Source organism: Theropithecus gelada, chromosome 10, assembly GCF_003255815.1.
Source record: "Theropithecus gelada isolate Dixy chromosome 10, Tgel_1.0, whole genome shotgun sequence".
Classification (NCBI taxonomy): Eukaryota; Metazoa; Chordata; class Mammalia; order Primates; family Cercopithecidae; genus Theropithecus; species Theropithecus gelada.
The window spans coordinates 8750880-8773631 of record NC_037678.1 but is presented as its reverse complement, the minus strand read 5'-3'; the positions used below and the strand labels follow the sequence as shown (position 1 = coordinate 8773631).

The 22752-nt window shown below is 46.1% G+C and overlaps 1 protein-coding gene across 1 annotated transcript in view; it reads left to right on the top strand.

Moving 5' to 3' along the window:
• MEI1 (meiotic double-stranded break formation protein 1) overlaps positions 1 to 22752 on the top strand; it is a 93391-nt gene that overhangs the window by 57837 nt on the left and 12802 nt on the right. Inside the window, exons 20-26 of the mRNA XM_025399227.1 lie at positions 7521 to 7796; positions 13112 to 13277; positions 15614 to 15718; positions 18161 to 18271; positions 18560 to 18720; positions 21221 to 21302; positions 21490 to 21665. Coding sequence (XP_025255012.1) covers positions 7521 to 7796; positions 13112 to 13277; positions 15614 to 15718; positions 18161 to 18271; positions 18560 to 18720; positions 21221 to 21302; positions 21490 to 21665 — 1077 coding nt within the window. The remainder of the gene's footprint in view (positions 1 to 7520; positions 7797 to 13111; positions 13278 to 15613; positions 15719 to 18160; positions 18272 to 18559; positions 18721 to 21220; positions 21303 to 21489; positions 21666 to 22752) is intronic.

Genomic DNA, 22752 nt, shown 5'->3' with positions numbered 1-22752 from the left:
CCAGGAGTTTCCTTTTATACAAGTATTTAAGTTAATAAACAAAGAGAGAATGACAGAACTAGAATATTATTGTTTTGTAATCCCTAATTAATTAGTGGATCTAGGCAGTGATCACCAGTGGCTGCTACTATCACAAAGAGAAAGACAACAGGACATCGTGTGCCCAGGTATGTCTTACTTGAAAACCCATTCACTTCCACTATGCCTTTCTGTTTCCATTCAAATTAAACCAGGTCTACTCGCATCACATTTGCCTCAACAGTAATCAAAAAGAGGCAAAATTAATAGTCAATGAAGGAACAGTATCTTTAGCTTTAGGCTGAAGGGTCCACACTAAGGAACAGAAGCAATATTCTATGACATAGGTGAGAGGTTCAGTGATGAATCAGACATGGCCCTTGATCCCAGGAGTTTATAAAGAATCTGGAGAGAGAAAACTTGTCCACACACAACCACCATGAAAGTGATCCAATAGCCTGACTAACAATGATCTGAGTCCCAGCAATCCACTTTCTTTGATAAACTGTTACCAGAAGGAGATACCAATACCTCAGAGCTCTTTGCTCCTGTACCAACCAGAGGTGGTACTAAGGAATGAGCCTTAGGAGTCAGTCAAGTCTGAGCTGGAGTACTGACTCCCGGATCAGTTAACTGTGTGATCTACAGAAAGTTACTTGAACTTCAGTCTTGATTTTTTTTTTTCAGAATACTAATAATTTTCATGACCTGAGAAACCTTTACTTCTAAACGAAAAGTTCTCTAACAATTGAACAACCAAGAGTCTTGCTCTTGTTTCCCAGGCTGGAGTGCAGTGGCACCATCTCGGCTCACTGCAACCTCCGCCTCCCGGGTTCAAGCAATTCTCCTGCCTCAGCCTTCTGAGTAGCTGGGATTACAGTGGGATTGCAGGCATGTGCCACTACGCCCAGCTAATTGTTGTATTTTTAGTAGAGACTGGTTTTCACCATGTTGGTCAGGCTGGTCTCGAACTCCTGACCTCAGGCAATCCACGTGCCTTAGCCTTTCAAAGTGCTGGGATTACAGGCATGAGCCACCGTGCCCGGCCAGAAAATTTTTAAAAATTGGCCAGGCATGGTGGTGCGCACCTGTGGTCCCAGCTACTGGGAAGGCTGAGGCGGGAGGATTACTTGAGCCCAAGAGGTCGAGGCTGCTGTGAGCCACGTTCATGCCACTGCACTCCAGCCTGGGTGACAAGAGTAGGACCTTGTCTCAAAAAATAAGATAAAATTTAATGTAAATATGTAAAGGGCAACATACAATCACAGCTTGATTTTTCTAGTCAATTTTATTTTGATATAATTGCACCTTACAAAAAATTACAAGAATAGTTCAAAGATATCGATTAGCCAGATTCACCAATGTTTATTTTTATCTCATTTGCATTCTCTCTTTTCCCATCCCCACCCCCATATTCTTTTTTTCTGAACCACTTGAAAATAATTTTCAGATAGTCATTTTATTCATAAATCCTTCAATGTGTATTTCCTAAGAATTAGGACTTTCTCTTTTACATAATCAGAGTACAGTGATCAAAAGCAAGAAATTTAACATTGTATATAATACTATGTAATCCATAGTAGTCAATAGTCAAATTTCACTATTTATACCAAAATGTTCTACTTTTTTTTTTTTTTTTTTGAGATGGAGTCTTGTTCTGTTGCAAGGCTAGAGTGCAGTGGCGTGATCTCGGCTCACTGCAACCTCCACCTCTCGGGTTCAAGTGATTCTCCTGCCTCAGCCTCCTGAGTAGCTAGGATTATAGGAGCCTGCCACCACACCCAGCTAATTTTTTATATTTTTAGTAGATATAGGGTTTCACCATGTTGACCAGGCTGGTCTTGAACTCCTGATCTCAGGTGATCCACCCGTTTCGGCCTCCCAAAGTGCTGGGATTACAGGTGTGAGCCACCGCGCCTGGCCCAAAATGTTCTTTATAGCTATTCATTTTCTAGTCCAAGATTCAATATAGAATTATACGTTACATTAGGTTGTCATGTGTCCCACTTTAGTTTTTTTTTTTTTGGTCTTTGAACAGCTTCTTACCTTTTTTGTTTTACGACTTCATGACATTGACATGTTTTAAGATTACAGAATAGTTATTTTGTAGACCGTTCCTCACTTTGGATTTTTCTGATATGTCTTCATTATTAGGTTTAGGTTGTACATTTTGGACAAGAATACCACACAAGTGATATTGTGTCTTCAGGAGGCATATGATGATGGTTTTTCCCATTATTGGTAATGTTTTTGGTGATTACTTGATGTGTTAGATTTCTTCAGTATAAAGTTACTATTTTTTGGCCACATGCAGTGATTCATGCCTATAATCCCAGCACTTTGGGAGGCCAAGATGGGAGGATTGCTTGAGGCCAGATATTTGAGATCAGCATGGGCAACAAAGGGAGAGCCTTTCTCTACAAAAAAAAAAAAAAATTAAGTTACTATTTATCTCCTTGTAACTAATAAGTATCTAGTAGGAAGATACTTTGAGGCTATGTATATATTCTGCTCCTCATCAAACTTTCTCCTAGTTTTAGCATCCATTGATGATTGCGGGCTGAATGAAGATTACAAAACAGTGATTTTTCTGATACAATTTCTTTATATATATATATATATATACACACACACATACATTTGTTTTTTAGACAGAGTTTTGCCCTGTCGCCCAAGCTGGAGTGCAGTGGTGCAATCTCGGCTCACTGCAACCTCTGCCTCAGGTTCAAGCAATTATCCTGCCTCAGCCCCCCAAGTAGCTGGGATTATAGGTGCCTGCCACCATGCCTGGCTAATTTTTGTGTTTTTAGTAGAGACAGGGTTTCACCATGTTGGCCAGGCTGGTCTTGAACTCCTGACCTCATGATCCACTCGCTTCAGCCTCCCAAAGTGCTGGGATTACAGGCGTGAGCCACCATGCCTGGCTTACAATTCCTTCTATATTTTTTAGTTGGAATTCTACTGTATGGATGTTTTCTTTCTTTTTATTTGTTTATTCATTTTACTCAATATTATTATTATTTTTTGAGACAGGGTCTTACTTTGTCACCCAGACTGGAGTGCAGTGGTGTGATCACAACTCCCTGCAGCCTTGACCTCCTGAGCTCAAGCAATACTCCCACCTCAGCTTCCTGAGTAGCTGGTACCATAGGCATGCACCACCATGCCTGGTTAATTTTTTTTTTTTTCTGTAGAGACGGGCTGGTCTCAAACTCCTGGACTCAGGCAATTCCCCTGCCTTAGCCTCCGAAAATGCTAGGATTACAGGTGTGAAAATGCTAGGATTACAGGTGTGAGCCACTGCTCCTCTCTCCAGTATTATTTTTGAGAATTACTCATGTAGATTCATGTTGCCCTAGTTCATCAGGAAGTTGTTCTGATTAGAGTGAAAAGAAAGGTTAGGAGGGAGGTGAAAGAGAGTTTAGAAGGCCAAACAGGGACCATCAAGCTACTGGAGGCAGGGAAGCTCTTTGTTCTGGGCAGCTGGTAAAGCTAAAGAGGTGTGAGTAGAGGAGCACCCTTCATGGTCACTGAGGTCCTTGGTGAGCAATGGGACTGCCTAGGTGGGGTGGTGCTGCAAGGGACACCGTGCCTCCTTTCCTTTGCTTCTGTCTCTGATGTTACCTTCTCTGTGTGGTATCTTCTATGAGAAGGCTTCCTTGGTGCCATTTACCTCTGAATGCCCTCTGTGTAGAAGCAGGGTAACCTTGTATACCAGCATTGTGCAGAAAGGCAGGACTCTTGGGTTCACATTCTGGTTCTGTTGCTAATGTTCTGGGCCTTCCTTGAGAGATCTCCTTCCCTTTCTGGGCCTTGGGCAGAGTTATCTCTGAGATCCTTTCTGATTCTCATGGTCTTTGAGCCTTTGTGGAAGCAGTGGAGGAGATACACACTGATGTGTGTTGAGGTATGTGTCTGAGGATCCCCAATAGCCGGAGTGTGGGTGACTCTGTGGGGATGGATATTTCAGAGTGTCCGGCCCTACTTATGCCTAGAAGCTCTTCCTTTTCAGCAACTTCATTCCAGTTTGATCAGCATTTCCTAAGCTGTTGAACACAGCTCTATGCCCATGGTTTTTTATTTGCTTCTCAACATTTCAGCAGCTCAACCAATGTGGATTGACCACTTGACATGAACTAGGTACCATGTGGGGCCCTGTCAGGTCTGAAATGAATCAAACAAGTTCCTTGCCCTCAGAGAACACAAGTTTGTCAGGAGAGACAAAAAGATCTCCTATGGGGCAGGCAGCTACAGTAATGATGCTCTCCTGGAGCTGGAGGACTGGCCAAGAAGCAGCAAAGCACAAGGGGAAAGATTGTGTCTGATTATACAGCATCAGGAGAGGCTTTGTGGAGGAGATGGAGGAGGTGAAGGGAGAACCTTGAAGCTGAGAGCAGAGTATGATTTAATGTGCAGAAGTGGGAAGATGCCCAATCTATCCATTCAAGGAAGGAAGCCTAGCTTAATGTGCCTTAGCTAAGTCATATGGGAGGTAGAATAGAGAGGAGCTGAAAAGGTAGACTTAAGTCTTTATTAAAATACTTGAAAATGAAATTAGGCCGGGTGCAGTTGCTCATACCTGTAATCCTAGCACTTTGAGAGGCCGAGGCAGGCGGATTGACTGAGCTTAGGAGTTTTAGACCAGCCTGGGCAACGTGGTGAAACCCTGTCTCTACTAAAATACAAAAAATTAGCCGGGCATGGCAGCATGTGCCTGTAGTCCCAGCCACTTGGGAGGCTGAGGCAGGAGAATTGCTTGAACCCAGGAGGCGGAGGTTGCAGTGAGCTGTGAGCTGAAATTGTGGCACTGCATTCCAGCATGGGTGACATAGTGAGACTCTGTCTCCAAAAAAAAAAAAAAAAGAAAGAAAGAAAATGAAATTAAGGGAGCAATTCCGGGCTGGGCGCGGTGGCTCAAGCCTGTAATCCCAGCACTTTGGGAGGCCGAGACGGGCGGATCACGAGGTCAGGAGATCGAGACCATCCTGGCTAACACGGTGAAACCCTGTCTCTACTAAAAAATACAAAAAACTAGCCGGGCGAGGTGGCGGGCGCCTGTAGTCCCAGCTACTCGGGAGCCTGAGGCAGGAGAATGGCGGGAACCCGGGAGGCGGAGCTTGCAGTGAGCTGAGATCCGGCCACAGCACTCCAGCCTGGGCGACAGAGCAAGACTCCGTCTCAAAAATAAAAAAAAAAAAAAAAAAAAGGGAGCAATTCCATTTACAATAGCATCAAGACATTAAATACTTGGGAATATAACTTAACAAAGTATAAGGACTTTGTATTAGTTCTCGCATTGTTATAAAGAACTACTAGAGACTGAGTAATTTATAAAGAAAAGAGATTTATGTGACTCACAGTTTCACAGGCTGTACAGGAAGCATGGCTGAGGAAGTCTCAGGAATCTTAATCATAGCAGAAGGCAAAGGGGAAGCCGCCACATCTTATATGGCTGGAGAAGGAGGAAGAGAGTGAAGGGGGAGGTGCTACAAACTTTAAAACAACCAGGTCTCATGAGAATTCACTCAGTATTACAAGAACAGCAAGGGGGAAGTCCACCCCCATGATCCAGTCACCTCCCACCAGGCTCTTCCTCCAACATTGAGGATTATAATTTGGACATGAGATTTGGGCAGGGACACAAATCCAAATCATATAAACTTATATAGTGAAAATTTCAAAACATTACTGTTTTTCTCTAGTTTTTTTTTTTTTAATTAAAAATCTAAATTAACAGATTGCATTCATGAATTGGAGGACTTAATAGTGTTAAGATGGCAGTGCTCTCCAAATTGATCAATAGATTCAATGCAATCTGTATCAAAATCCCAGCTGTACTTTTTTGCAAAAATGAACAAGCTGAACCTAAAATTCATATGGAAATGCAAAATAGTCAAAACAATCTTAAAAAAGAAGAACAAAGTTGGAAGACTCATACCTTTTTTATTTTGGAACTTGCCAAAAAACTATAGTAATCAGGATAGTGTGGTACTGACATATAGGGGTAGACATATAGATCAATGGAATAGAATTGAGAGTCCAGAAATAAACCTATATATTTATGGTCAATTTTTGATGAGGATGCCAAGATAATTCAATGGGGAAAGATTTGTCTTTTCAGAAAATTTCCAGGAACAACTAGACATATATATGCAAAAGAATGAAGTTGGACTCTTAACTCATACTGTACACAAAAATGAACTCACAATGAATGAAAGACCTAAATGAGCCAAAACTGTAAAACTCATATAATAGCATACTAAGGAATTTTTTTTTTTTTTTTTTTTTTTGAGACGGAGTTTCACTCTTGTTGCCCAGGCTGGAGTGCAATGGCGCAATCTTGACTCACCACAACCTCCGCCTGCCAGGTTCAAGCGATTCTCCTGCCTCAGCCTCTCAAGTAGCTGGGATTACAGGCACGTGCCAATATGCCCTGCTAATTTTGTATTTTTAGTAGAGACGGGGTTTCTCCATGTTGGCCAGGCTGGTCTCAAACTCCCGATCTCAGGTGATCCGCCCACCCCGGCCTCCCAAAGTGCTGGGATTACAGGCATGAGCCCCTGCGCCCAGCCTCATACTAAGAAATTTGAACATTGTTATATGTGCAATGGGAAGAGGTAGGTTTGTGAGAAGTAAGAAATTATTCAACAAGGCGGGGCATGGTGGCTCACACCTGTAATCCCAGCACTTTAGGAGGCCACGGCAGGTGGATCACCTGAGGTCAGGGTTCGAAACCAGCCTGACCAACATGGAGAAACCCCATCTCTACTAAAAATACAAAATTAGCCGGGCATGGTGGCACATGCCTGTAATCGCAGCTACTCAGGAGGCTGAGGCAGGAGAATCACTTGAACCCAGGAGGCAGAGATTGCAGTGAGCTGAGATCATGCCATTGCACTCCAGCCTGGGCAATAAGAGCAAAACTCTGTCTCAAGGAAAAAAAAAAAAAAAAAAGAAATTATTCAACATATCTCCCCTTCACCCCTTCTGTGCCAGGCCCTATACTAAGTGCACAGATTAATCTGTCACAGTCCTACCCTCAAGCAGCTTTCAGTCTAGTGTGGGAGGTAGACATGCACACTGACAATTACAACCCACTGTGATACCATCATCAAGCTGGGTTTGTTGACCTCAGCACTATTAACATTTTGCACAGATCATTCTTCTTTTGGGATAGGCTTTCCTGGCATTGTAGGATATTTAGCAGCATCCCTACTCTCTCCCCACTAGATCCTAATAGCATTCCCCCAATCAAGGAAGTAAAAAATGTCTCCAGACTTTACGAAATGTCCCATGGGAGCAAAATGACCCCTAGTTGAGAACTTCTGTTATAAGGTAAGTACAGTGGTATTTTCTCACTAGAGTGCCTTGGGATGAGCTAGCCAAGGTGTCCTGGAATACTGAGATGCCAGTACATTTTTCCTAGTCATCTCTTGGCCATGTTGGGGTCTCTTGGGTCCTCTGCACGGTGTATTTACCTCCTTCCTTTGTTTTGCCTCTAGACTATGGTCAGTGCAGTCAGAAAATTCCTAGAAGGCATCCCAGACCTGCAGCTAGTCTATACCCACCATCCGCTCCTGCTCAGGTTCTTTCTGTTGTATCCAGAGCTCATGAGTAGGTATGGGTACCGTGTCCTGGAACTTTGGTTCTCCTGGGAAGAGAGCAGCTGTGAGGAACTGGATGATGTCACCTCTGCTGGGCAGCCCACCCTTCCTACCAGCTTAGCAGTCCTGTTCCAGTTGCTCAGAAGCATCCCCAGCATCCTGCTCATCTTGCTGGTAAGCAACCACTCATTCATTTCTACATTCAGAAATGGTGGGCCTTCTCTCTGAGAGCCAGTTTACTGACATCAGGAGGTACCCACATTTGCTTCAGCCCACCTCTGGACTTACCACTGTCTACATGTGAGTTGGGCGGGGGGTCTTTTCTACTTGTAGGTGCCTGGTTTCTATAAATCCATACTCTCCTAAGTCTAATGGAAGTCTACCAACTGAGACATGTGTGCCTCTCTTCCCCCCAGGGGATGACACTATAAAATGCAGATCTTAGTCACTATCCACTCTCACCTCCCTGTCATCTCTCAAGCAGATTCTGCTGACACAAGGTTTAATGTCAAAGGAAGCCCATGGGGCATGTAGATGGAGATTTCTGATGGCAGAGGGACTCCTCCTCTTTTTTGCCATGACTCACATGATAATATTATATGTGCATTACTTGCTCAGGCATACCTAGAATTGTCAGATGCCCCAATACTTTTTTTTTCTGGAGACAGAGTCTCACCCTGTTGCCCAGGGTGAAGTGCAGTGGCATGATCTGGGCTCACTGCAACCTCCACCTCCTGGGTTCACACAGTTCTCCTGCCTCAGCCTCCCGAGTAGCTGGGACTACAGGCACATACCACCAAACCCGGCTAATTTTTTTTTTTTTTTTTTTTTGTAATTTAGTAGAGATGGGGTTTCACTGTGTTGCCCAGGCTGTCAGTACTTTTTAATGAAGTACATTACTGAAATTCCCATCAGGAATTAGATGGGTTAATTAGATTAGATAAGGTAAACTGCCTAGTGGCTGGCTTTAACTCAGCTTTTTTTCCTTCTACTCAAGAAAGCACATTGAACAACAAATTAGATACCAAGGAGAGTAGCAGGGAACAGAACTAAGATACTAGGTTTTCTTCACCAGATGAAATATTTGGGGTCAGTTCCTCACACATAGTAGGTATTTATAAATTATGACCCATTGAATTATGGGTCTGGACAGATCTAAGTCTGTCTAGGGATAGTAGTGACAATACAGTCATGCATCACTTAATGATGGGGATACATTTTTAGAAACACGGTATTAGGTGATTTTGTCGTTGTGCCAACATCATGGAGTATACTTACACACATCTAAATGGTCTAGCCTACTACATTTAGGTCTATGGGATGACCTGTTACTCCTAGGCTATAATCCTATATAACATGTTACTGTACTGAATATTGTAGACAAATGTAACACAGTGGCATTTGTATATCTAAGAAAAGATATAACATGACTATGTCTTATTTTTTTCTTTCTTTTTTTTTTTTTTTTTTTTTCTTGCTCTGTTGCCCAGGCTGGAGTGCAGTGGCAGGATCATGGCTCACTGCAGTGTCAATCTCCTGGTTTCAAGTGATCCTCCTGCCTCAGCCTCCCAAGTAACAAGAATTGACTGGGTGCTGCAGCTCATGCCTGTAATTCTAGTACTTTGGGAGGCTGAACTGGGTGAATCACCTGAGGTCAGGAGTTCAAGACCAAGTAGCTACAGGCATGTGCTACCGTGTCTGGCTAACTTTTATATTTTTTGTAGAAACAGTGTTTTGTCATGTTGCCCAAGCTGGTCTCAAATTCCTGGCCTCCAGTGATCCTCCCACCATGGCCTCCCAAAGTGTTGGGATTACAGGCATAAATGACTGTGCCTGCCATTTTTTTCTTTTTAAATACATGAAAGATAGGCTTAGAGAGATTTGCCCATGGTCACAAGAGTTGGGAATCAAAATATTAAAACCCAGATTTTGACTCCCTATCTATCAGTTATTCTGTCTGAGGCTCTCTTTTTACTCAGTCTATTTATTCTCCCTGGGTTGTCTCATTCACACTCATGGCTTTGTTTGCCTCCTGTATAGTGATGACTCAAATCTCTGCGCCACCCCTGACCTCTCTCCTGAGCTCAGACCCATGAAGTCAACCATCTGTTTGACATTTCTGCCTAAAATGGAGCTCATTATCTCCTCTTCCAAATTCCCTTTTTCAGCCTGGGTCTTCCTAGAATGGAGGTCCCTCACTAACTGAAAGCTGTGCTAGGCCGCTAACTTCACGGGATGTAAATATTAAAAGAAGCAAACCAAACAGAAATTGAATCTCAGGAGACCAAATACTTAGAGTCTACATCCCAGGGAAGCTGGAGTGGATGCCCCACCATTTATCCTGGTGACCCAGTCCTTGTCGTTGAATGTGCACCATCCTCATCACCTCTCCTTTCTGGAGGTGGTGGAGGTCAGGGCAGAGAGGAGTCTTGTGCTTCACTTGGCATAGAGCTTAACAGAAAGGAGTTGCCTTCAAGACAGGTTGTTGCATAGAGGATTAGGAAGATAGAGGCTAATCTGAACTTCAGTTTCCTCCCACAGAAAATGGAGAAAACATGAGGGTAGATGAGATAGTATGTAGGAATACTCTTGATTTGCTTCGCATAGAGGGCTGTCATTCACTAATCATTGACTCTGCCTCTGAACCAGATAAAGTTCATCTCAGAGAAGCTAATTGAATTGCCCAAGGTCATATAGTTAATAAGGGTCATGGCTATGACTGGAGCCCAAAGTGAGTAAGTTTTTCACTAACTTAGACCTTAGAGACATCAATGGTAAAAAAGAACAACAGGGAGACCGGGCGTGGTGGCTCACGCCTGTAATCCCACCACTTTGGGAGGCTGAGGCGGGTGGATCACAAGGTCAGCAGTTAGAGACCAGCCTGGTCAACAACGTACAATTTAGTAGCCCGTCTCTACTAAAAATACAAACAATTAGCTGAGCATGGTGGTGGGCGCCTGTAGTCCCAGCCACTCGGGAGGCTGAGGCAGAAGAATCGCTTGAACCTGGGAGGCGGAGGTTGCAGTGAACCAAGATCAAGCCACTACACTCCAGCCTGGACAACAGGGCTAGACGTCATCTCAAAAAAAAAAAAAAAAGAAAGAACAGTAGGGAACAACTTTATTGTCTGTTCATATATATAATTCTTACCATTTCTCCCCAGCTTCTAGCCACAGGAAGGAAAAAGAGTCTAAAAATTTGTGTTGATAACCAATTTCTGTTTTTGATATGGGTAATTAACAGCTGAAAACAAAGCTGTTAATTGCTACTCTTATCAATGGGTGGTCTTTCATGTAGCTTGTTTAGATGTGAAGGGACAATGACATCACAGAAACTCTGTTTGTTTCCTCCTTGGCCAAGTTACCCTGGTCTATCTAGTCCCAGAGAGTTCTGGACAGCAGAGACTACAGATTGGGTCATGGTTTTGCCCAGAGCCTTCCCACTGATCCATATGGTGGGGTCCACACATTCCTCTTCCTTCAGCATTCACCATAGCCACTCAAAGCTGAGAAGCCCCTTCCTTTTATACCTTTAACATTCATTAACTCAGACTTCTGAGGGACTAGCTCTGTGGCAGTGGGGCAGTGATGTGTTGGTGAAGGTGCAAGACCAGGAAACTGGTTTGACTCTGGGCTCTATGACCTTGCACAAATCATGCTCCTCCCTTCCCACCGGGCTTCAGCCTCATACTCTGTAAAGGAAAGGTATTGGAAAAAATTATCTAGATTCTTTCTAGCCCTCCCATTCTGTGACCTTTTCTTTCCAGAGATGTTTTCTGAGTCCCTGCAAGGTGACAAAGATGAAGTAGACCTCATCCCTTCCCTTCATTAACTCACAGTGTAGTAGAATTTACAACTTTATTACTTTCTTGATAATGTAAACTGATTAACCTGCCCTAGTTTTCTCATTTGAAAATTTGGGGTGAGGCCGGGCGCGGTGGCTCAAGCCTGTAATCCCAGCACTTTGGGAGGCCGAGGCAGGCGGATCACGAGGTCAGGAGATCGAGACCATCCTGGCTAACACAGTGAAACCCCGTCTCTACTAAAAATACAAAAAAAAATTAGCCGGGCGTGGTGGCGGCGCCTGTAGTCCCAGCTACTCGGGAGGCTGAGGCAGGAGAATGGCGTAAACCCGGGAGGCGGAGCTTGCAGTGAGCCGAGATCGCGCCACTGTACTCCGCCTCAAAAAAAAAAAAAAAAAGAAAAAAGAAAAATTGGGGTGACACCTATATGGAAGAGTTATTGTAGAGGTATAAATAATGTATAAACAAATATACAACTACTGTATAAACACAACATAGTACCTGACACTATTAGGCCCTGAGTGGTTGTTGATATATAGTTGTTTTTCCAGCAACTGTGGAGGTTTCTAAGAGTCAAACTTAGACATGCCTGTGACCCCATCCCCTCCTTCTGCCCAGTGATCAGCACACCTGGGTTTGTCTGGCCAGATGCATTGTAGCCATATCTCTCTGTGTGTCAGGAGCTGCCCTCCCTGGAGAGAGAGTCTGTGTGACCTTGGGTTCATAACCCTCAGTCCTAACTAGCCCAGCACATTAGCCTGTCCAAAGGAATTGGCTTCTTTGAGCTAGTGGGAGCCAGGAGCTATCAGTAGGGTAGCCTCTGGTGCAGCTTCTGACTGGCTTTGTCTTTAACATATACTCATTAAAATAACTCTGAAAGCAAAATAAAAAGCAATGTCCTTTCCCATCTTCCAAGCCTAAGGCCTTTATAGCTTAGGGCAGAGATAGCCAGATGCCTTGGTAGAGAAGGGGCCTGACCTGGTCCTCACTTCCCTTACCGTGCATTGAATCTGTCCTTTTGCAAGAGGGAGGCATCCTGGAAAATAGAGCTTTGGGCTTGGAGTTAGGAAACCTGCATTCAAATTCTGTCTGTGCCACTGGCTTATATAACCTTTAGCAAGTCATGTAATCTCTCTGAGCCTCTGTTTTCTCCTGTTTGGGATGGATTTAATAGGATGGACCTATTCTTTTTCTTTTTCTTGAGACGGAGTCTCGCTCTGTCACCCAGGCTGGAGTACAGTGGCGTGATCCTGGCTCACTGCAAGCTCTGCCTCATGGGTTCACGCCATTCTGCCTCAGCCTCCCGAGTAGCTGGGATTACAGGTGCCCACCACCACGCTCGGCTAATTTTTTGTGTTTTTAGTAGAGACAGGGTTTCACCATGTTAGCCAGGATGGTCTCGATCTCCTGACCTCGTGATCTGCCCACCTCAGCTTCCCAAAGTGCTGGGATTACAGGCGTGAGCCACCGCGCCTGGCCTAGGATGATCCTGTTCGAAGGGATGGTTGTGATGTGTCAGTGCACCTAGAAGAGCCTTTGGTACATAATAGGTGCTGAGTAAGTGACAGATTACCCAGTTTTTGTGACACTCTAATTCTGGGCCCTTTTCCTGCCCCTCTATTCCGCATTGTCACTTTTCCCCAACTGCAGTACCCTCTGATCTCTCGCTTTCTTCTCTCCTGCTCAGGACCTCATCTATTCCAGCCCAGTGGACACAGCTCACAAAGTACTGATTAGCCTGAGGACCTTCCTGAGGAGGAATGAGGATATACAAGTGGGTGGTCTTATCCGAGGCCACTTCCTGCTGATCCTGCAGCGTCTGCTAGTGGAGCATGGGGCCTCCCCATCAGAAGGTCAGTCTGCAGCTGCTGTGGGCACACTTTGACCTGAAAGCCAGTCGAGAATGGGCATCTCTACCCTTGTTAGGTCTGCTCCAGGAGAGAGAATCAGGATTTTATCTGAAAAAGGAAGGCCATTGTGGCATCAAGCTAAACTTCACCTCCTTTTTCTCATTGCAGAGTGGGCATACATCATGCTTGGTTTGCTGTGTGTGTGTTTAACATGAGTGGATGTGTTTGATGTGTGCGTGCATATCCCCACCGTGTGCAGCATGTGCTCAGAGTTGTTTGTCACAAGCATGGCAGCCCCCCATGGGAAGAAGAAGGTGGAAAATCTGAAGGAGGCTGGAGGCAGCAGCAGTCCACAGGGGCCGGGAAGGGAGGTGGATCTGTGATGTATTGGAAGCTCCCAGTGAGATCTGGGGAAATAGTTTCCAAATCTGGCATGGTACTCACTGGAGTCAAGGAAGCTTGATGTTTGGTACAGTATGGAGACACTGAAAATTGGGATTGGTTTATTTTATTGTATTTATTTATTTTATATTTTATATATTTTATTTTATTATTATTTTATTTTATTTTATTTTTGAGACAGAGTCTCACTAGACTGTCACCCACGCTGGAGTGCAGTGGCAAGATCTCTGCTCACTGCAACCTCCACTTCCCGGGTTCAAGCAATTCTTGTGCCTCAGCCTCCCAATTAGCTGGGACTTACAGGCGTGTGCCACCACACCTAGCTAATTTTTTTTGTATTTTCAGGACAGACGGGGTTTCACCATGTTGCCCAGGGTGGTCTCAAACCCCTAAGCTCAAGTGATCCGCCCGCCTCAGCCTCCCAAAGTGCTTGGATTACAGGGGTGAGCAACTGTGCCCGGCTCAATTTTTTTCTATTTTTAGAGAAGTTGAATTTTTAAAATAATTTTTTTCTTTTTGAGACAGGGTCTCACTCTGTTGTTCAGGCTAGAGTGCAGTGGCATGATCTCGGCTCACTGCAGCCTTCACCTCCCAGGTTCAAGTGATTCTTCTGCCTCAGCCTCCCTCGTAGCTGGGATTACAGGCACGCACCACTGCGCCCGGCTAATTTTTTGTATTTTTAGTAGAGGTGGGGTTTCACTATATTGTCCAGGCTGCCCTCGAACTCCTGACCTCAAGTGATGTGCCTGCCTCAGCCTCCCAAAGTGCTGGGATTATAGGTGTGAGCTACACACTCGGTCTAAAATTATATTTCTAAGCAAAGCGAGAGGTAATCTGTGGCTGCCTGACAGAGGACTGAGGGTTTGGAAGTAGATTTAAGGGTGTCAAGAGGAGATGAGTTATTTCTTTTCAGGAAAGGACAAGCCATGTTTAACTGATAATACTGGTTAAGAACCTTAAGATTTAGTGGAAACATAGTGGGAAGGCCATGGGCATTGGATTCAGATTTGGGTCTATTTGAGCCATAGACGGTGACTTATAAACAACAGAAATTTATGTCTCCCAGTTTTGGGGGCTGGGAAATCCAAAATCAAGGTGCTGAAAGATTCAGTGTCTGGTGAAGGCCCACTTCCTGGTTCATAAATGGCTGCCTTCCTTCCCTCCTTCCTTCCTTTTCTTCTTTCTTCTTCTTTTTTTCTTCTCCTCTTGTTCTTCTTCCTCTTTTCCTCCTCCTTCCTTTCCTTCTCCCCTCCCTCCTCCTCCTCACTTCTCCTCCTCCTTTCTTCCTCCTTCTCCTCCCCTGCCCCCCACAGCCTTGACCTCCTAGGCTCAAGCAATCCCCCAACCTCAGACTCCTGAGTAGCTGGGGTTATAGGCATGTGCCAGCATGATGGCTTATCTTCTTACCGTGTCCTCACATGGCAGAAGGGGTGAGGGAGGGAGTTTCTTTCAAAAGGCCACTCATCCCATTCATGAAGATTTTGCCCTCATGATTCAGTCATCTACCAAAGATCTCACTTCCTAATACTATCACATTGGGGGTTAAGATTTCAAGATGAATTTTGGAGGAACACAAACATTCAGACCATAGCATCCTGCCACTTTCTGGCTGTGGGACTTTGGAGAAGTCACTTAGCCTCTCTGAGCCTCAATTTTGTCAATACAAAATAGGAATAACAATCCATGCTTCACATTTTTTTAGTGGGATTAAATGAAATAATGAATTCCTGGTACCAACTTATGTCTGGCACTTAGTTTATCAGTCATACCTGTTCTAAATAAAAGAAATAGGAGTTAATCCCAGCAAAACACCTCACCCCTTAGGAAACAGAAAACTTTGAACCTATTATTAAGGGCCATTAAAGCAGGGCAGGGTGTCTGACCTTCAGGTGATCTGAGCATCAGGCTTCCTGCCTAACCCTCCGTCTTCTTCACAGCCTCGGGGAACCTACCATTGCTGCTGAGCCTCCTCTCCCTGATGCAGCTCAAGAATGTGTCAGAGCAAGAACTGGACAGCATGGCCATGAAGCTCCTTCACCAAGGTGCCCTGGCTGCTTGGGATAGCGCCCGAGGGTCCAGGGCTGGATGGGCAGTGGGTGCTCACTAAGTAGGCTGGTGTTCTTCTTTCTTCTACTCTTTCATCCCTTTGGAAGAGGCTAGTAGGTCAGTCTATCCCTAGGGTTTTCTTGCTAAAGGACCTCTCAGGGCTTTCTCTGCTTGTTCTCTGGGAATGTTTGGGAGACACCCCACCTCTGCAAAAAATCAGCATTATGAGGCCGGTTGGGGGGGGCGGTGCTCATGCCTGTAATCCCAGCACTTTGGGTGTTTGAGGCAAGAGGATTATTTGAAGCCAGGAGTTCAAGACCAGCCTGGGCAACATAGCAAGATCCTGCCTCTACAAACAGCCAGTCCTGGTGGCTCACGCCTATAATCCTAGCACTTTGGGAGGCTGAGGCAGCGTGTCGGTTGAGCTCAGGAGTTCAAGACCAGCCTTGGTAACATGGTGAAACCCTGTCTCTACAAAAAAATACCAAAAATTAGCTGTGCGTGATGATGCAGACCTATATATAGTCCGAGCTACTTGGAAAGGCTGAGGCGGGAGGATTGCTTGAGCCCAGGATGTCAAGGCTACAGTGAGCTATGATCTCACCACTGCACCCAGCCTGGGCAATGGAGTGAGACCTCGTCTCTAAAACAAACAGATCAGTGTGTGACAGGCACAAGCTCTAGAGTCAGGAAGGCCTGGGTTTGAACCTCAGCTTAGTCACCAGCAATCATCTAGTCTCTGTGAGCCTTAGGTTCCTCATAGGTAAAGTAGTAGTACTTTCCTAACCTAGGGTTAAGATAAGGAATACTTACCTAGTTAGTTAGAGAATGTCACACAGTGCTTGACACACAGTAGGCCTTCAACAGATGCTATCCATGCAGATTCCTTTTTTTCCTGGCACAAAGTCAACTCTCCACCTCATCCTACAATTGACTCAGATCTGATGATCCAGTTCACAGTTCTCCAGGCTTCTTTCTTACACCCCAAACCTCCTTGGTTTCTCAACTCGTGATGCTGTCATCACTTCATAGGCAGCACCTGCAGGAAGATTTGCTGAGGGAAGATTGAAATGAATAGGAAAAATGATGTGTCTTCAGTGTCTGTGGACCCCTCCCAGGTCCTCTAGCCACAGGTGAAGATGGGGCACCTTCCCTGCCCGGAGCTCAGTCCATCTCATGAGAAGATCAGTGTCAGATTCAAAAAAAGGCTACTGGGGACACATTGCAGATGGCCTCAGCCTGGTGCCAGTCATCACCAACCTGTCTGTGAGATCACGGCTGACACTAAGCTAGGAGGGAGATTTGTGTGTGACAAACTCAGCCTTCAAAAGAGCCTCTGACAGGGAGTAACAGGCTGAAACCCATATAATGTAATGTATTAGAACATTTACGTATAATCCTTGAGCACTTCTATATGAGAGCAGAGAGTAAAGGACTGTGATTCGGGGTGGAGATACTGTTGTGGGAGGGAGCCAAGACCTGCTTGTCTGGGTGACCACAGAAGTCAGGGTGTGATGTGGCTGCCAAAAAGTGAATGGAGATGTAGGTAGGTTTCATATTAGGATGGGGATAGGGAGATGGGAAGTAGGAGTTCCCAACAGTAAAGGGATATGTTCTATAGATGTCTACAGTGTAATGTTGCACTGATGAGTCCTGGGAGAATGCAGAAGCAGCATCTAATCTTGCCTTGAGAGGTTAAGGAAGGCTTCAAGGGGGAGACTAACTTTGAGCTGAATCTTTTTTTTTTTTTTTTTTTTGGACAGGGTCTCACTCTGTCACCCAGGTTGAAGTGTAATAGCATGATAATTGCTCACTGCAGCCTCAACTTCTCGGGCTCAGGTGATCCTTCCACCTCAGCCTCCTGAGCAGCTGGGACTACCAGTGTGTGCCACGATGCCCAGCTAATTTTTTGTATTTTTTGTGGAGAGACGAGGTCTCACCACGTTGCCCAGGTTGGTCTCGAACTCCTGGGCTCAAGCAATCCACCTGCCTCCGCCACCCAAAGTGTTGGGATTACAGGCGTAAGCCACTGCGCAGGCCTGAGCTGAATCTTGATTGCTGACAAGGACTAGAGGAGTTAGCCAAATGAAGTGATGTGAGAGAGGGGATGTGGCAAGTGCAGGGAACTGCACTTCATTCGACGGTTAAAGTTCCCTTGGGAAGGTGGTGACGATGTTCAAAGGATCCTTTTGAATTCCTGAAGTCTTTCTGGCTAATGTGCAGCTGTAGGATGCTTGCCTGATGTTTGTCTAGATGGAAGGTGTGAACGTGCCTTGAGGTTTGTCACTGTGTTTCTTTCCATTGGTTGTAATATCAGGGATACTTAGTTTGTGCTTGCTCCCCAAGACTGACGTCTGAAATAACCGGTCACAGGCTACCACCTGTGACAAGTGTGAGTGTTGTGCGACAGGCCGCCTGGGGACTCTCATCTCTTGCAGTAAGCAAGCTGTGTGGGAAGTGCAGCCCCACTGACGTGGACATCCTGCAGCCCTCCTTCAACTTCCTGTATTGGAGCCTTCATCAGACCACACCCAGCAGTCAGAAAAGAGGTGCAGGGGCCTGGGCTGGGACAGTGAAGAGTGCTGGGCAGTCTGTGGTCCTCTCTACCTCAACTTTTTCATCTTAAAAAAATGAATAGGGTTCTGTGTGTGTGGCTGGTAGTCATAAGGTCCTTTCTGGCTCTAATAACCTGAGCTTCTGTTACGAAGCTGGGATCCTTAGAGCCTGAGGATGATTCTCTGTTTGTGAAGCCCCCATCAGGTGCTAAGCACCATGGTGGCACTTAGCTGAAACTCCTCTGTAACTCCTGTGGGCCCTGCCCTGCCCACCCCCTGCAGCTGCTGCAGTGCTCCTGAGCAGCACAGGCCTGATGGAGCTTCTGGAGAAGATGCTGGCCCTCACCTTGGCGAAGGCAGATTCTCCCAGGACTGGGCTCCTCTGCTCTGCCTGGCTGCTCACTGCCTCCTTCTCTGCCCAGCAGCACAAGGACAGTTTGCAGGTTAGTCTCTAACTCCTGTGGCTTTGAGGCATGGGGTGGCACTCAAAGGAGTGTTGAAGATCCTGAGTTCTGGTCCCAGCTCTAGGGCTTATTAGCTGTGTGACCTTGGCAAGGTATTTACCCTTTCTGAGCTCAGTTTCCTTACCTACAAAATGGGGAAAACATCTCAGGGTTGTAATCCACTTAACACATAAGGTTTACCTATGCTCCAGGCTCTATTCTTGGCACAGAGGAATAAAAAATGAATATAACATGTGTCCTACCCTTAGGGAACTTGTAGTCTTTAAGCAAAGCCTTGAAAGATAAGATTGTACTCAGCAAAGATAGTGGGGAAAGGCATTCTAGGTAGAGAGAACAATATGAGCAAAGGCATGAAGCTGCACAAATTCAGGACATGCTCTGTATGTTTGGGGAGTGGTGAGGTGCTCTGTGTGACGAGAATGTGGGGAATGAATGGAGCAGAACAGACCAGACGGGGAGGCAGAAGCCAGCCTGCAACCTTGAAGTATAGCATGGCAAGCTGTGGAATGCCCCACATGGTTAACTGTCGTTATTACTGTTCCAGAAAGTGCTGCAGGGAAGAGAAGAGCAGTGGACATATCCACAGAGCACCTCTTTCCCCTCAGCCCCTCCCTCTTGTAGGGCCTTGTCATCACAGTGCCCTGCATGAGCTCCTCTGTGGGCTGCTTCTCATGGAAACCATCTGCTAGCCTCTGTGGTATCCTCACACTGTGCCCAATACTGTGCCAATCTAGTGATGGGCACACAGAAGTGACATCAGTTTTAAACTTTGGCCTCTAGAGGGGCAACAAGCTGTGGCAAATCTATGCTCTGGCAAATCCTGCAAGTTGCTACCTGTGGTTGGTTTAGGACAGAAACCTTTCCTAATTTTCTGTGTGAGGCTGCTGGGCTCATCCAGCTGTCTGCAGTCACCTGCCTAGGAGAAAACTTGCATTTTGTCCTTAGCTCTGCCCTGACCCTCAGCTCACACCTAGGCAATTACCTGCTCCCAGCTACCTCCAGTGCCCTAACTCAGGCCTGATCATTTGTGCTCCCCACTAATGTGACCTAGTTACAATCTCCTGGCCACCCGTCTCTTCCCTCCTCTGCATGTCCTATCATTGCAGCCACAGTCTGTCCTCACATCCCTTCTGCCCAAGCTGCTGCCTTTTTGTCCTCCTCTAGGCCTAACCCTCTGCAGCCTTACTTTCTGCCATTTCCACCCACCTTCCCTGTCCTCTGGTCAGGCATTTGTGCTTCTCCCAGTCAGCTATGCTCCTTCACATTGCCATACCTTTTTTTTTTTCTGTTTTGTTTATTATTAATAGACTTCATTTTTAGGACAGTTTTAGATTTGTAGAAAAATGGTGCAGGTAGTACAGAGAGTTCCCATATAACGCTCCCCCCCAACCTCCTGACACACACACACACACACACACACACACAGAGTTCCCTGTTATTTTATTTTTTGAGACAAAGTTTTGCTCTTGTTGCTCAGGCTGGAGTGCAGTGGTGCAATCTCGGCTCACCACAACCTCCGCCTCCTGGGTTCAAGCGATTCTCCTGCCTTAGCCTCCCGAGTAGCTGGGATTACAGGCATCCGCCACCACACCCAGCTAATTTTGTATTTTTAGTAGAGGTGGGGTTTCTCCAAGTTGGTCAGGCTGGTCTTGAACTCCTGACCTCAGGTGATCTGCCCACTTTGGTATCCAGAAGTGCTGGGATTACAGGCCACTGTGCCTGGCCTGTCTTAATTTCATAGATGAAGAAAGTAAGGCATGCTAAGAGAGGTGCAATAACTTGCCTAAGGCCATACAACTGATAGGTAGCAAAGCCAGGATTATTATTATTATTTTTTTTTTTAAAGAAATGGAATCTTCGCCCAGGCTGGAGTGCAGTTGCAGTATCCCAGCTCACTGCAGCCCTGGCCTCCTGGCTCAAGTGATTCTCTCACCTCAGCCTCCTGAATAGCAAGGACTACAGGCACATGCTACCATGCCCAGCTAATGTTTTTGCATTTTCTTGTAGAGATGGGGTTTTGCCATGTTGTCCAGGCTGGTCTTTAACTCCTGGGCTCAAGCAGTCCTCTCACCTCAACCACCCAAAGTGCTGGGATTACAGGTGTAAGCCACTGTACCTGATGTGAGAGCCAGGATTTTGATTTGGCCTGACTCCAGATTTTTTTAGAGTTAGGTGTATAGTGAACAGAGCCAGAGACTGAACCACAGATGAGGCCAGGGAAGGCTGTCTGGTGGAGGAGGCCAATGAGGATGGCAGAGATTTCGAAGAAAAAGGGTTGTCCAGGTACAGACTTGATTCTCCTCCTAATGCTCCTGAAGCTAGGGCTGGTGCAGCTTAGAGGACTCTGTGTGGTCTCCTCTGTCCCCTTTCGATGCAGTGGATATGTGGGGGGAGGTGACAGAAGAGATTTTCAGGCAGGTTATTTTCTGCCCAGGCTTCCAGAACATGGGGGTTAGCCCTTTACCCTGTGCCCTGCCAGGTTCACCAGACACTCTCTGTGGAAATGGACCAAGTACTGAAGGCTCTCAGCTTTCCAAAAAAAAAGACTGCACTGCTCTCAGGTATTGGTCCACAAGTCTCTAGCAGAAGAAAAGCTTTTCTCCTCGGTTTTCAGATAGGACCAGCACCCTGACCAGCCTATGGTCACTCCATAATTGTCTCATCTTCATTGTCTCCCATCCTGTGACACAGCTGGGTGGGAGGTGGGAAGGAGACAGGAACTGGGTCTAAGGAATCTCTTGCTTCCAGCTGCCATCTTATGCTTCCTGCGGACAGCCCTGCGACAAAGCTTTTCCTCTGCCCTGGTAGCCCTGGTGCCTTCAAGGGCCCAGCCACTGCCAGCCGCCGAGGACACTGTCCTAGCTCCACTGCGAACATCGCAAGTCCGGTCCCTGGTCATTGGGCTGCAGAACCTCCTGGTGCAGGTAAGGCTCTTGCTGAGTGGGGCTTGCTTCTCCCAAGAGCCTGATATTCCTACCAGGGCTTGGAGGGTGGATTGAGTAAGACTTTTTTAAAAAAATTATTTTTATTTAATTTAATTAATTAATTAATTTATTATTTTTTAGACAGAGTCTAGCTCTGTCGCCCACGCTAGTGTGCAGTGGCGTGATCTCGGCTCACTACAAGCTCTGCCTCCCGGGTTCACGCCATTCTCCTGCCTCAGCCTCCCAAGTAGCTGGGACTACAGGCACCCGCCACCGTGCCCGGCTAATTTTTTGTATTTTTAGTAGAGACAGGGTTTCACTGTGTTAGCCAGGATGGTCTCGATCTCCTGACCTCGTCATCTGCCTGCCTCAGCCTCCCAAAGTGCTGGGATTACAGGCGTGAGCGACTGCACCCAGCCTATTTATTTTTGAGACAGAGTTTCACTCTTGTTGCCCAGGCTGGAGTGGAATGGTGCGATCTCGGCTCACTGCAACCTCTGCCTCCCAAGTTCAAGTGATTCTTCTGTCTCAGCCTCCCGAGTAGCTGGGATTACAGATGCATGCCACCACACCCAGCTAATTTTTGTATTTTTAGTAGAGATGGGGTTTCCTCATATTGGTCAGGCTGGTCTCGAACTCCTGACCTCAGGTGATCCACTCACCTCAGCCTCCCAAAGTGCTGGGATTACAGGAATGAGCCACCACACCCGGCCTATTTTTTTTTTTTTTTTTTTTTGAGATAGAGTCTTGCTCTGTCGCCCAGGCTGGAGTGCAGTGGCGCAATCTTGGCTCACTGCAAGCTCCACCTCCCGGGTTCAGGCCATTCTCCTGCCTCAGCCTCCAGAGTAGCTGGGACTACAGGTACCCGCCACCACGCCCAGCTAATGTTTTTGTATTTTTAGTGGAGACAGGGTTTCACCATGTTAGCCAGGATGGTCTCGATCTCCTGACCTCATCATCTGCCCACCTCGGCCTCCCAAAGTGCTGGGATTACAGGCGTGAGCCACCGTGCCTGGCCCACCCGGCCTATTTTTATTTTTTAAATACAGATGGGGTCTTGCTATATTGCCAGACTGGTCTCGAACTC